The sequence below is a fragment of the Schistosoma mansoni genome, chromosome 1 (assembly GCF_000237925.1).
Source record: "Schistosoma mansoni strain Puerto Rico chromosome 1, complete genome".
Classification (NCBI taxonomy): domain Eukaryota; kingdom Metazoa; phylum Platyhelminthes; class Trematoda; order Strigeidida; family Schistosomatidae; genus Schistosoma; species Schistosoma mansoni.
In genome coordinates, this window is record NC_031495.1 from 61699921 (window position 1) to 61715553 (window position 15633).

Here is a 15633-nt window from a genome sequence, read left to right on the forward strand (position 1 = left end):
GGTGACATTGAAATCACTGTCCACTGATGGAATAATATTTCAAATTATCACACGATTAGAAGAGGATTTCCTCAGAAGTGAATGGTTGATTTCAATGAACAATTAAGTTGACAATATTGTTTTCTTTAAAACTCACGACATTTAGAACACTGAATTTGTCTAGATTTTTGACTTTCTAATCTAATACCTAACTCGATTTCTACAATATTTATTACACAATAAACTACAATGCTTGCACGTCATTTATATCTCGCTGATAACCTACAAACCAATGTGGGTAAATTCGAATGATTATTCATAAAGTTTGTTGGTGTAGTTCAGAAGAACTGTAATCACTACATACTAAGCTAAATTCACTTGACAATTTCAGACTACTCTGCTTCGAACCACAATAGAACACCTGTGTACCAGGGTAATAAGAAGGAATTATTTATTACCACTGTACAAAGTGTGATCAAGTATGTAGATGATCGATCACAATGACAATATATTCTCAACATTTAAATCATCTAGACCAGTGCACTCAGCCACATGAAAGACAAATATCCAGTCGGTCACAACGTAGAACTTCGTACTTACGTACATCAGTCCGGTTTGCCATACCACATTAGCACAGAGATGTAGTTTTCGATTCAAATCCCATAGTGATAGAGGTAATAAGAGTATAAGCATTAACCCGAAAGACTGTAGTATCGGTTGTTATGTTAAGCCCATATACTTTATTCTAGCTTCTGGTCAAGTCAATTCACCTAAATATTATGAGTCATATTTTGATCTTGTTAATTATTCGCTTATTAACCTTGACTATATTTTTATATGAGCGTATATGTGTACACACTTCGTATCCTATTCATCATATGTCTGTCATTCATTTTTATCTGGCTATAAATATTAATTAACGCCTGCTTAAAACGAGTTGGCTTCCCAGCCATCTCCAATACTCATTATTTTCTCTTCGCTCTCGAGTTGGCTTCCCAGACATCTCCACTATGCATCATCTCCGCTTCGCTCGCTTACACTTGCTCATATGCCCACAGCTTTCTGGTCTGCATCATTCGTCAATAAAAATGTAGTTACTGCTTCCTTTTGCCTTCTGATTTTATACACCCTTAAGATTGGTATAATAACGGTTATCGAAGTGAACTAATAATGAAGCACGGCACTACAAGACTAGGGTTGGAAGATGTTATTCAAGTAGTATAATCTAGTGAAATAAATTTGGAAAGAGAAAAATGATAGAGCATGAAGAATTCAGAAGATTAGAATTTGGCAGAACACAAAGAGTGGATGCACCTTCGCCATTGCAAACAATTTAGAGCCACGTCATTAAAGGTCTCTAACCATCGGTTGCTATCATCTCGCGGATCCCAACCAGGTAGTCTACACCTACCAACATGGCTCAGTTCACTTGTCACTGACTTCATGGATTTTTGCCATGTTTTGATCTGGCCTCCCCTAGCTTTCTTCCAACCTACTCCAACATCATGAAACATTGCATGTCGGGGCAGTCGGTGGTTGGGCATATGTAACACGTGTCCCAGCCATTTCAACTGATTAAGTTTCACTACTTCAACAATCGATTTGCCTTACCTAGTACCCATTTCCTAACAACTTCATCACTTACCCGGTGGTCCCAGGGTATATGAGAAATGCTTTGAAGACACCTATGGTCGAATACTAGTAGCCTACGAATATCCTCTACTCTTATCGGCCAAGTTTCACTGCCATAAAGTAGGCTGAACGAACTGCTTCACAGTAAACCCGTCCTTTGGTTGCTAGACGGATATCTCGCCTACGCCATAAATGGCGCAAGTTGGTGAAAGCTAGACGAGCCTTCTGTATCCGTGCTGAGGTTTCGTCATAAACTAGACCACAAGTGCTGATGTGACTCCCAAGATAAGTGAAGCAGTCAACACGCTCAACTACTTCACTCCCTATCATTAGTTCAGGTGTTGATTCAACCCGACCCTGAAGTAATATTTTGCATTTCGAGGGGGAGGATCGCATCCCGAATATGCCTGCATAGTTGCCTATAGTGGTCAGAAGACTGCGTTTCGTCAGCGTTCTCATCAAATAGAACTATGTCATCGGCATATTCAAGTCAACAAGTGAATCTCCCGGTAAAAGTTCAACCCCTCTAAATTTTTATGAGGAAAGCGTTGTTTCTAAAAGCATGTCTACGATAAAGTCAAACAAGAATGAAGAGAGTGGACAGCCCTGACGAACACCACTTAAGATAATCAATTCTCATGACAGTTCTCCATAAACTCTAACTCGATCAGTTATGTTCGGGTACAGAGCCTTTACAAGGTTAATGTCCTTCTTTGATACTCCTTTCAAGGACAAACACTACCATAGAACCTCACGACCAACAGAATCAAATGTCGTCTTAAGGTCGAGAAATACTACTATTGCGGGACGTCTGAATGTGTGTCTATGTTCTAGGACCTGACGTAGAGTGAATATCTGGTCTATTCAACCACGTCCAGGTCGAAAACAAGCCTGGTTTTCTCTAGTTTGTTCTTCACGAGCTTTGGTCGGACGTCGAAATATTATTTAGCTAATATTTTAAACGCTATATTGGTCAAACTTATTACTCTGTGATTGTCAGAAGAGGACTTTTGTCCTTTCTTATTGACTGGCGCAATCAGTGATTGGGACCAGTCAGAAGGAATTACGTCCAGTTCCCAGATTCTACCTAAGAGCTCAGTCAATGTCACTGCTAATACTGGACCTCCATCCTTAAGAATCTCAGGGGTAAACCTGTCAGGGCCTGCTACTCTCCCACGCTTCAGATTTCTTATGGCTATTTTCAACCTCGTAAAGAGTTGGAGGACCTACATTAACTTGCCATCCAGGTCGACTGGAGATCGAGGGAAACCTAAGTGTAGCTGAAGGTCAGTTGAACTGATCCCTAAAGTGTTCTGCTCATCGATCCAACCTCCTGGATTGGGGCAGTTTTGCTAACAGTTGGGTTCTTAATAGCGGTTTTCTTAAAAAGTCTGGACAGTTATCTGCTGATGTCTTTTCCATCTCTCTTGCTTTCCCTACCAACCATTGTTTGCGATCATTGCGTAAGCTTCTTATTAGCCTGTGTTTAGGCTGACTCCGCCCTTTGTTCTGTTCAGAGCCAGGTGGGATGAGTTTTCGAGCATCTATCAGTGTGGTAGATGCTGTTGAAATCCATTGTTTCTCTCTAACCTTATGGTTTACCGTACTAACAGATATCACTGCTGTTTCCACAGGTTTTCGGATGTCATTCCACTCTGTCTCGGGGTGGGCATCACATACATGGCTCCCTACCTGTTTTTCTAGCTGTTCCTGAAATATATTCTTAGCTTGCCTATCATTAAGTAGAACCCTTAGAGGCTTCCCTGCAGTGTCTTTCCTACGTCCAGTAAGACGCAGACAGATACGAGCTCGCACTAGAGCATGATCTGAATCTACACATGTGCTCCAGAATGAGCGACAGTCTTCTATCGAGCCCCTCCATCGGTAGCTGATAGCGATGTGATCTATTCGGGTCCAACGTTAGGACGAATTAGGGGGTTGCCCTGTCAAAAGATGTTTTTCCTTGTGCTTAAAGTTAGTATTTGCAAGAAATAGGCGGCTATCTGAGCATAGCTGCAACAGACGATTGCCATTATCTGTTCTTCGAGACATCACACCATAAGACCCACCCAGGTGTCTTTCCCTTCCGCTTAGTTTACCTACTTGAGCATTAAAGTCACCTGCCACTATTACTACATCAGAACGCCTAGCTTTTCGGAGGTCAGAAAGCTTTCTCTAAAACTCATCTTTTACATCACCAGAGCTGCAGTCAGTGGGAGAGTAGGCAGAGACGACGAAGAGGCAACGACGAGTTTCCCTATCTTTCCGAGTCCTTACTGTTCCGTTCAGTCAGAGAGCGCACAAACGACTGTCTAAAAGAGCTAGTTCTGCCCTAGGACTCAATGCTATGTCTACACCAGCGAGGCCACGGAGAGCAGCATCAGGGCTTCTAGATACACGAAGCGTGAATCGAGTTGGTTCTTTATTTTGACATGGTGAAGTAAAATGAATGACACTACTCGGATCCTGTATACGCGTTTCTGAATGGCTGCACACATAGATGGTGCGAGATTCTAAAGTCCTAGCTAAGAAAGTCTGTTGTCCTATTTGGCACAATGTTCGGACGTTAAAAGTTCCTACACGTAGTTTAGAGCCTGGTTCCACGAGACCATGAATAACGTTCCGTGTACTCGAATCGTTTGTCCTAGCGGTGCGAGATGATAAAGGGACGCGAGATGAGTTTGCAGCATCGATTGTTAAGTTAAGCCCATAGGCCTTATTCTAACTTCTGGACAAGTCAATTCACCTATCCATCATAAGTCATGTTTTCACCTTGTTAATTAGCCACTTACTAACCCTGATCATTTTTATATGAGCGTAGGTGTGTGTACACTTCTTACCCTATTTATCACATGTCTGTCATTTATTCTTGTCTGACTATAAATATTGATTAACTCTTGATAAGAGCGAGTTGGCTTACCAGCCGTCTCCAGTGCGTGTCATTTATGCGTCGCCCGCTGATATTTGCTAATGTGTTTATAACTTTCTGGTCTGCGTCATTTGTCAATAAAACTGTAGTTGCCGCTTCTCTTTTTCTTCTGATTTTATGCACCGTTAAGATTTATATTATGGCGGTTATCTAGGTGAACGAGTAGCGAAGCACGGCACTACAAGTTAGTCGTGGAGATAAGAGAGTTTTCGGGAGGTGTGGCAAGGATTTGAATGTGACCAACTTGGCTGATATTACTTCCCGGCTGCACACTCCGTGGAAAGGTATTTCTTGAGGGACCTGAAAAAGAAGTTGGATTAATGTTGGTAAGTGCATGACCGCAGAACCCAAGGGACAACTGCTTGAGGCCGGTCGCACACGGCCTTTTTGTGGGAGGTTTTTGACGGGTCAGCACCGTTCTTCAAAGTGCCATACCACTGGAGACGGAAATCCGTAAGGTAAGGTAGGGCGTGACATTTTTAGGGTCGACTCTTTCTAACCCCTTCCCTCCTTGGTGGAAGAGACTATGGAGTAATCCCATTTCGATTTTTTCAAGTTTCTACTAAGATTCTAAGCTTGTCGCGCTTCTATCTATTTGAGGCATGTAAACTGAGTGTATTCGTACTTTTATCCTTGTTTTCCTTGTCGGACAAAATGTCAGTCTATCGACCAATTTAACACCATCCAATAAATTATACATTAGGCTCTCATCATACATCATATATTATAGTTCCAAGTTGCATTTACAGTTTCATATTCACCAAATGATCTATAGATTTAAGATTTACCATTATTCAACTTATTAATGTAACCTGGTTGTACATTCAGTTCTCAACAATGTCATTTGATTCCTTTTCGTCTAATTGAGTATTGTTAACGTTTTCAGCTCACTTCGGTTGCCAACTTCAGGAAAGTTGTCTCGTAAATGTTAGATAGTGAAAAAACAGTTACCGATTCATTAATCGGTTAGTGCAAATTTGCTCGGATCCACAACTTTTATCATGAGTTGACATCACCTATAATATGATGAAGTTGTGTTTTCCTACATGGTTTTCAATGGTACTCTGATTTGTATATGATTTAACATTTATCACATCCTATTCGCTATTAATCACAGCATCTATGACTCTATTGGTTCAAACGTACATCGGCTCATTTACAGAATACTTCACCTCTTCTGATTCTTCAGTATTTTCAGTTTACAAAGTATAACAAAAGGAGAGTAAATTGAAAAAGCAACAATAAGAGACCCTGATATGAATACAAGCATCAGTCAAAACACCAAGATAAATTAACACGCGCACTATTTATAAAGGACAGTAGTATTGATTCTCGTTGAGTTAAATTTACAGTTTTGATCTTAAATTACCCATCGAAACTACTGTTCACACTTTAATTGAATTTATTTCAGTTAAGGCGGTATTGTATTTGTGTGTTTTGATCTTGCTTTTGAGTATTTACTGCATTAAAGTATTCTTGATAGACTCTGGCTTGATTTATTTGATCAATATTTGATATTTGTCCTACACATCCATTTTGTCTACCATTTTAGTCATTTTTTGAAGATGGTCGGCTCTGCTTACAAGTGTGGACAGCCACATTGCTTATTCCCTGTAGAAGGAATTGTTATGCTTAAACTAAATCGATTCCGCGGTAACGAACGAAAACCAATGACACAATGACACGATAAGCTATTCTAATCGGTTGTCCCAGGCCCCGCTAACTAGATGAAGAAGTCCAAGGCAAGTAGGGGAATATGTATGTATTCCGTAAGCAGCCGAGTACAAGCAAATCAAATAAGGGGAACAGTCAAGCGCATTTATACAGTAACAAATTGTCCTTGAGCATCATTAGTAAATAGCACACATAAAGAAACAATGGACCAATAGCGGTTAAGATAGTTTACAAGTGGGAAATATGACGTGAAGGTAAAAAGAGCGCTTTTGGCGCGAAAACAGCTAAATTCAAATTTTCAAAATAAAATTACAAAACTAAGCCATTTACCAAGTAAGTTCTGGGGATTTGACATCCCCAACAGGAATGCAATGTGGTGAGTCTAAGAAGTAGTTCCATAAAATGTGTACCCGCTTAAGTCCCGCTGCCTATAAAAGGTGCTCAAAGCCTAATTCTCATTTGGCTCTGTATCTTTTGTTGTTTGAGCAAAAAATTACTCATTCAAGGGGCAATTAGCCTTCTAGCATTAGCTAACAAAAAGGTTGACGAGGACTGTACCGTTTACATGGGTAATGATAATGAAGAATGTAACAGCATCGTAATAGCTGTCACAGAACGAGCCAGACTCCCAACTGTACAACATGAAATAGAGCTTTCTACCCCGAAACAATTATTGGGCAATACACCATTAGATATTGGTGGCTAAGTTGCTGCAGCAGCGACTGATGATCCGGGTAGAACCATTATCGTCCGAAGTACTTCTAATCTGGATGGTGCGACTGATGAGAAACCGATGACGCGGAAACATAGAAGAGAAGAAAAGATAGCCAAAGAAAACGCCCGTTTAGTTAAAAATTCCTTGTTGGACTCTCATCCTGCGTGTCAGATTACTCCGCTAAAGTCCGTAAGGGAGACAATATTTAGCTCTATCGTAGAAGGGATAAGTTTGGCCCTATCAAACATTGTTGTGAGTCATTTGCTCTACTGACACGACACTGTTACAAGGAAGGCTAAAGGTAAGATACCAGCAGTTAAAAGGCAGGATCTCGCATCACGGTCAATAGCCATGAACACGACTTTTAAACACGTTCTTAGTTTAATTATTTGGAATCTAGAGGAGTCGAAATAAAATGACACTGCTAAAAGACACGCATATGACTTGCAGTTAGTGGGATGTACTGCTTGGAGAGGTTTCAGGGGTACATATCACGAAAGCAGTAAGACTTGGTAAACGGGTTGGAGGTGAGACCCAACAAAGAAGGATCTCGAAGTTAGTGCTCGGATATTTTAAGGAAAGAGACGTAATATGGAATAACGCAGGCAAAACTCGTGATTCAAATATTCGTATTCGATCAAATTGGTCACTTGAGGATAGAATCAAGTGGAAGAATGTCCTTACGGAGTTAAGCACTCGAAAGGTAAACGGCGAAACGAACCTTACGATTAAGGGTTTTCAGGTAGTCAGGTCTTGGAATCCGAAAGTATTCTGAATTTGACGACTCCTTAACCAGGAACACCTTTGTAACCAAAATATGCCAATCCGGTCAAATCAGAAGTCGGGAATAATAATAATATATTTCTGCAAGGGCAGGTACACGCCATTTTTACAGGCATGATTTACACGTTACAACATATAATGGTTCACAGTGTGCATCCCAAGCAGGGTTATTTAGTAAATATAATCTATAAAGGTTGATAGCAGTCTATTCGTCCAGATATACTGTGTTTTCTTCAAAATATTTTCCAAAGGGGCATCGCGTTCACGTTACTTACCAGATCCAATCTCGAGAAAAATTGTATTAGAATTTTGGTCGTGCTAAATATTGATGTAATGCAGCTTTTTAGGTTTATAGTTGTTATAAAGTAGACTTGTGGAGCGCCTGGTTCGAACTATGACCTTGGGAAAGCGCATTCGTCGAGCTTGTTCCAGATGTCAGAAGTTACCTAGCTTCACCCTCAGAGCAAGATTCTAAAGAAGAAAAAAAACGGAGAGGAAGCAAGGCATTTGGATATGAACGATAAACAATGCTTAACGTTTAGTAGTGGAACAGACGGAGGTATGATAAATTATTAGATTAAATTGATACTAGCTCATGTTGCTGGAGTGAGATGTGATCAGGGGCTCCAGGTGAGAGAATGCAGTAATAAAGAAGAATGAGTTGTGATATTTATCAAGGTGGAGTAGGTTCAAATGAAGAAAGGGAAGTCAAGATTGGAATGAGGAAGACTGTTTATTAGAGCAGAGAGTGAATATAGAGAGTAGAGTGTTAAGTAAAATCACAACCATATCCTTTACAGTTGGTTTTTTCATCATCCGATGCCTACCACACAATTTTCATGTAAAAGTCCGAGTTAGCATGTTATAGGTTGTCTTAGTAGAATAGTTAATCCAGCATAAAAATTAGAAACATGAGTCTGAATGGTGAGTGTATGAGAAAAAACTCAATATCACAGATTGTCGACTTGTTCTCACCCATAAAGAGGCTGATACAAACAAAATGTTCTGCTCCACAAACATGGGTGGATTGAAGTCATCGTCCTCACTATCAATGCTTGCTGGTCAGCAACTCCAGCTTCCCTCCTTTTGTGATGTTAGGCTCATTTAAGCTTATTTTTTTGGATATATGTCATACCTCACACAATGCTCTGTGTTTCACATTTTATTGGAAAACACTATTTCTATAAGTACCATTTCACAAGCTTACCAGACAGTTACAAATTATGAACTGTGGATAAGGCTTCGATGCAATGCTTTAATTGACTATAGTGTGAAGTATAGGTTGCCAATCAGAGTATAAGCATTAAGAAGGGTATAATGTAGGGTAGTTTCTTACCAAAGTAGGCGGAAAAGTGTAGATGTATATTAGTTACAGATAAGGTAAGATAACGAGTGGTGAAATAATATTAATGGCAAGGCAATATAGTGTACAGGAGAATAAGAATGAAGAAGTTCGAAGATGTATTTGAAAGGCTATCGGTATGTCGAAAGAACGTTTGGTCTAAGCTGTCTAACAGTTGGTGAGGATGCGTAGCACCTTATACCCACTCGTGATCCGGTGCGGATGTGTGACCGAGCGCCTTCAGCTAGGTGAGTTAAGTTACTTACTTACTTACTTACGCCTGTTACCCCTCGTCGAGGAGCATAGGCCGCTCACCAGCATTCTCCATCCAACTCTGTCCTGAGCCTTCCTTTCCAGTTCTTTCCAGTTGCTATTCATCCTTTTCATATCTGCTTCTATTCCCCGACGTAATGTGTTCTTTGGCCTTCCTCTTTTCCACTTCCCTTCCGGATTCCAAGTTAGGGATTGAGTCGTGATGCACATTGGTGATTTCCTTAATGTATGTCCGATCCACTTCCAACGTCTTTTCCTAATTTCCTCTTCAGCTGGAAGCTGGTTTGTCCTCTCCCATAAAACGCTGTTGCTGATAGTATCCGGCCAGTGGATGTTGAGTATTTTGCGTAGACAACTGTTTATAAATACTTGTACCTTCCTGATGATGGTCGTAGTAGTTCTCCACGTTTCAGCTCCATACAGTAGGACTGTCTTGACGTTCGTATTAAAGATTCTGACCTTGAAAGTGGTTGAGAGTTGTTTTGAGTTCCATATGTTCTTCAATTGTAGAAATGCTGCCCTTGCTTTGCCAATCCTCGCATTTACATCTGCATCCGATCCTCCTTGTTTATCAACGATGCTCCCCAGGTACGTGAATGTTTCCACCTCTTCCAGAGTTTCGCCATCAAGTGTGATTATGTTGGTGTTCTCCGTGTTGCATTTGAGAATCTTGCTTTTTCCTTTGTGAATGTGGAGGCCTATCGATGCGGGGGCTGCTGCTACATTTGCGGTCTTCATCTGCATTTGTTCGTGTGTATGAGAGAGGAGGGCTAGGTCATCTGCGAAGTTCAAATCATCTAATTGATTCTGAGCTGTCTGTTGTATTCCGTATTTCCCTTCAGATGTCGAATTCTTCATAATCCAGTCAATCACTAGAAGGAAGAGGAATGGGGAGAGTAGACAGCCTTGTCTGACTCCGGTCCTTACTGGAAATGCATCTGTCAGCTGTCCTCCATGCACCACTTTGCACTATAGTCCATCGTATGAGTTTTGGATAATGTTGACAATCTTTTCAGGAACTCCATAGTGTCGAAGAAGTTTCCATAATGTTCTCCAGTCCACACTCAAACGCCTTCTCATAGTCGATGACGTTGACGTATAGTGATGAGTTCCACTCAACTGATTGTTCAACTATGATCTGTAGTGTCGCAATCTGGTCTGTGCACGACCGATCCTTACGGAATCCAGCCTGATGATCCCGAAGTTCGGCGTCTACTGCGTCTTTCATCCGATTCAGCAGCACTCTGTTGAAAACTTTTCCTGGTAATGACAGCAAACTGATGCCTCTGTAGTTCTCACATTTGCTCAGATCTCCTTTCTTTGGTATCTTGATGAGATATCCTTCTTGCCAGTCCATTGGCACTTGTTCCTCTTCCCAAATCTTCTTGAATAGAAGGTGAAGCATATTTTCAGTTAAACTAATGTCTGACTTCAGTGCTTCTGCTGGTATATTGTCAGGTCCTGCCGCCTTCCCACTCTTGATTTGTCTGATGGCCATCTTGACTTCTTCGATCGTTGGTGGAGTGACATCTATTGGAAGGTCAGTGTGGGCTGCTTCGATGTTCGGTGGATTCAATGGGGCTGGTCTATTCAGCAGTTCCTCGAAGTATTCTGCCCATCTTTTCCTCTGTCCTTCAATCTCAGTGATTGTCTTTCCTTCTTTGTCCTTGACTAGTCTCTCTTGTTTGCTATATCTCCCTGCCAATTTCTTCGTTGTATCATATAGTTGTTTCATATTCCCTTCTCTTGCAGCTTTTTCCGCCGCCGTTGCTAGTTCTCCCATGTATTTCTGCTTGTCGGCTTTAATGCTTTTCTTCACTTCCCTGTTTGCTTCTGCGTAGTCTGCTTGTGCTTTGACTTTCTCTGCTCGTGTTCGGCTGTTGTTAATTGCTAGTTTCTTGTTCTTCCTTTCTTGAATTTTGTCTAGGGTTCCCATAGAGATCCATTCCTTGTGATGATGCTTCTTAGGACCAAGAACCTCCTGACACGTTGAAGTTAGTGCTTCTTTTATCCCTTTCCAGTTGTCCTCCAAAGTAGTTTCTTGTTCTTTCAGTAGATCCTGTAGAGCCTGGAACCTGTTGTTGAGAGTTATCTTGAATTCATGGAGCTTGTCAATATCTCGAAGGAAGGCTGTATTGAACCTTTGTAATGCTGTTTGTCCAGTTGTCCAGTGTTTCTTTAGCTTCAGTCTCATCTTGGCCACAACCAGGTGGTGATTTGAAGCTATGTCAGCTCCTCTCCGGGTTCTCACATCTTTCATTGATCTTCGGAATTTTTTGTTGATACAGATGTGATCTATCTGGTTCTCTGTGGTTTGGTCCGGTGAGATCCATGTAGCTTTGTGTATGCGCTTGTGTGGGAATATTGTGCCTCCTATAACCAATTTGTTGAATGCACATAGGTTTGCAAATCTCTCCCCATTTTCATTTCTCTCTCCTAATCCATGTCGTCCAATTACACCTTCATATCCTGTGTTGTCCACTCCAACTTTAGCATTTAGATCTCCCATCAGGATGGTGAGGTCCTTTTGTGAGCACTTCTCTATAATTGATTGCAGCCTTTCATAGAACTGATCTTTATCATCGTCGTTGCTGTCATTGGATCACATTCATTGTGATCCCCTCCTTCTTTGTTTTGAATGATGTTTTGATTATTCTGGATGCATGAGATTCTCATCATATAAGTGAATTTCGTGCTTCTTTGGACAGCATTAGAGCAACTCCCTGAGTGTGTGGAGCATTTTCCCCTTCGTGACCGAAGTACAGCAGCATCTCTCCTGTACCTAGCCTTTGTTGTCCAGTTTGTGTCCAATGGGTTTCGCTGATTCCGAGTACTGCCAAGTTGTATCTCCTCAGTTCCATTGCTATTTGGCTGATCTTTCCTGTCTCCCACATTGTCCGGACGTTCCATGTACCTATAAAGAGTGTTGCTCTGGTTGTTAGAAGGTGCATCGGTCTCGTGACTTCCGAAGAATTTCGGCTTTCATCATGAGACGTCATAATTATTCCTTCAACTCCCAGGGCAGAGTTTAAATGGTTTGAATTATTTTTTCTGGTTAGCGTTTTTTTAGCGAGTTAGCTTTTCTACGGGATGGGGTCGCTAACCCCATGCCCAACCCCCGTCCTTTTTGCGGGCTTGGTACCGGCAGTAACTCTAGAAGAGCTACAGGCGGAGTTAGGTGAGTTAAGTACAGAACACTTATTTAGATGATCTATGTCGAATGATTTGGGGCCTACTTGAGTTAGACGGGGATGGTGTGATGGATCAGCTAACTTCGAAGTCACACTTCGCGGTGAGTATCTAACTTGGATTACCCCTTCAACGTATAAAAGTACGATTTCTGCTTTGAAGGCGGTATAACTCAAAGGACGTCACTACGTAAATATATTAGTAGGAATGAGTATAGAGAAGTTAGTGAGACCACCGACGCATGGGCCAGTCCATGGTGTAAGAGTAACTGATGCTCGTCTGTTGTCCTTGACTTTGACAGGGATCGATGATCTGTTCAATATTCGGTGACCCAACTGCCAGATGATCTATATGGGGCTTAGTGACACTTCCCTGGCCTTACATCAGTAAGACTAGTGAAGTCAGTATCAGATGTTGTAGATTAACAGAGCTATTGATTTCGGGGATTTATTTACCCCTACATGTGGTCATAATCCAAAAACTGTTGGACCCTTTTACCAGTGGAAACAATTTCGAGACATTCTTTAAAGTTTTATGATGGAAGTCTGAATGCTTTCTTATATTCGTTAGGTTGTAGAGGTAGTTCCTTTAAGTACTACTCAGCGATCACTACGACTATTAGTAGCTTACTTAATTCACCTATAATCTGAAGAAAAAACATAAAAACAACTGTGGCTTTTTGTAACCAAGAACAAACTTTCAGTACTCCGATATATATTTCATGGAGCAAACAGTTCGGCAGCTTTTTAACCAACGTTTGAATTTCTAGTGTGCAAGGTTATAGTGGGCGCATGCTTTAAACGTTTTTGTTCAGATGCGTTGTTTCGACTTGTCGTGAAAATGTGTCGGTGGGGTTGTATGGTTTCTCAACATGATCTTGTAACGACCAGTCAACTTTTTACTGGCTTAAACGTTCATCCATAAGTATTTTCATCTGGTAAGTATCCAAAGGGAATGAAGTGAGTTATGTCAGTTGATGAAATTTAATCAATTGACCAACTGAAGTTGGTCATACGCACATTGGTGGCAGATTTCGACTGTTTATACAATTATTATAACTTCTTTCGAGTGCTTCGCACCTGGTGCGGGCAATGAATCAGCTTTTGGATCATTTAAGTAGATTGTATTATCTGGAAGCTACTTTGTCTCAAACCGTCCTGTAGTATCCACAGATCTGTATGTGTGTTTTGGTACAATGGCAGTTTCACAAACTCGAAATGGCGTTATAATACTTGTAGATATTTAAATAGAATTAGAAATCTAGCCGGTGTCGTTGATTGTATCTCATTTGAAGATAATTTCACAATTTAGAGTACATCACTTTCTCTTCGTTATCCTAAAAAAAACTGTGAAAAGTGGAATTTCGCAATCCTGGTGCACCACAAAGTAATTAACTACTGTAGATATTGGTTCAGTCGGTTAAACTACTAGTGAACTGAACTGTTAGAGTGTAATGTAATCAATCCACATGTTCAGGTTGGTTTTATAAGTACTTGGATAGACGTAGGTTCATAAAACGAAAAGCGTTTGCTTACCAGATTATTTTCATAGGAAAGTTTGTCATGTTTTGGTTGTCTCACCTGCCTTGTTCTAGAGGGAAGCTTTAGCCAACACACTTGAGATTAGATTTCACTATCTCAATCAAACAAACCTATTTGTCATATATGTATTGTAGTTTCAGTTTTTACGATTAATAAAGTATAATTTCTTTCCTGCCTTTTTAATTGTCCAAAGGTCAGGTATTATGGCCGTCACTGCTACTGCTCAGAATGTCCCCTACATTTCTATGATTGGCTTTTGGATTATGATTTTGTCTTCGAGTGTGTGCGGAACTTTTGGTAAGTTAGTTTCTTACCTACTTATATAAACGCAAACATTGGTACAGTGGCACCAAATATATATGCGCCACACTTTGTCACTCGATTTGTGTGAGGGATGGAATACTGATGGGGCGCTAAAACCGTAGCAGTTGGTTTTCTTAAAGGGTCACTCCTTTAGGAGGGTTAATCTTATTTTTCCTTGAAAATTGAATCAAGAAGTCTGTATTAGGTATTTTTGGTCAGATTTATGGTGTTACTTCTAGTCGTAATTAGTAAGTTCCATCTCAGCAAAACTAAATTTGTTCTATTTGCCCAAAGTCGTAAATTCTTTGGATGTTAGATGACCTTTGGATATTATTTGATTCCAATAAGTTTTGTGTTGTAACTTTAAGTAATATTTATTGAATTTTATACTGTGTACTCATAAAAGAGATTTGTTTAATCAGACTGGATGGTATAATTATGATTATACGAAGAGTCGTCCTGTCTTTTTAAGCATCGTTAACTGTACGAACTGTAAGTGGATTAAATAGGTTGTTGGGTTTAAACCATATTGCATCATTTAGTCCTTTCAGTTGATCATTATTTTGTTCCTCATTTCAATTGCCTACTTTTCAATACAAAAACTGCAACTTGTTCATTTTCAATGTCGAAATGTCACAGTCAAATTATCATTGAACTCATTGTCTAATTTATTTCAAAATAGTTTCCGTCAGTAACTAACATGAATGAAACTAACGGTTTAAATTAAACTCATATAAAACCAAATCTATTTGTCATATTATATACCAATGGTAATTACATAGGGGTATAAATGATCTTTTTCTCTCGGAGTTAAATGAATAAGAATGCAAGAAATTGTCGGTATTCAACTAATTACTTACTTACGCCTGTCACTCCTTGTGGAGAAGCATAGGCCGCCCACCAGCAATCTCCATTCAATCATGTCCTGGGCAATCCTTTCTAGTTGCTATTGATCATTTTCCTGTCTACCTTCTTCGGCCTTCCACTTTTCCGCCGTATGAGTTCTGGATAATGTTGACAATCTTTTCAGGAACTCCATAGTGTCGAAGAGGTTTCCATAATGTTCTTCCGTCCACACTGTCACATGCCTTCTCACAGCCAATGAAATTGATGTGTAGTAACGAGTTTCATTCAACTGATTGCTCGATGATGATCCGTAGTGTTGCAATTTGGTCTGTGCACGACCGATCCTTACGAAATCCAGCCTGTTGACCTCGAAGTTGGTTGCCTACTGCGTCTTTCATCCGGATGAGAAACACTGTTGAAAATTTTC

At 40.4% G+C, this 15633-nt stretch overlaps 1 protein-coding gene across 1 annotated transcript in view; it reads left to right on the top strand.

The window, feature by feature from the left end:
- Positions 1-14260: 14260 nt before the first annotated feature.
- Positions 14261-15633, top strand: part of Smp_196920 (hypothetical protein) — a gene marked incomplete at both ends in the record, with an annotated part of 53438 nt that continues 52065 nt past the window's right edge. The window contains one exon of the mRNA XM_018795114.1: positions 14261-14354. Within this exon, the coding sequence (XP_018649459.1) occupies positions 14261-14354 (94 nt within the window). The remainder of the gene's footprint in view (positions 14355-15633) is intronic.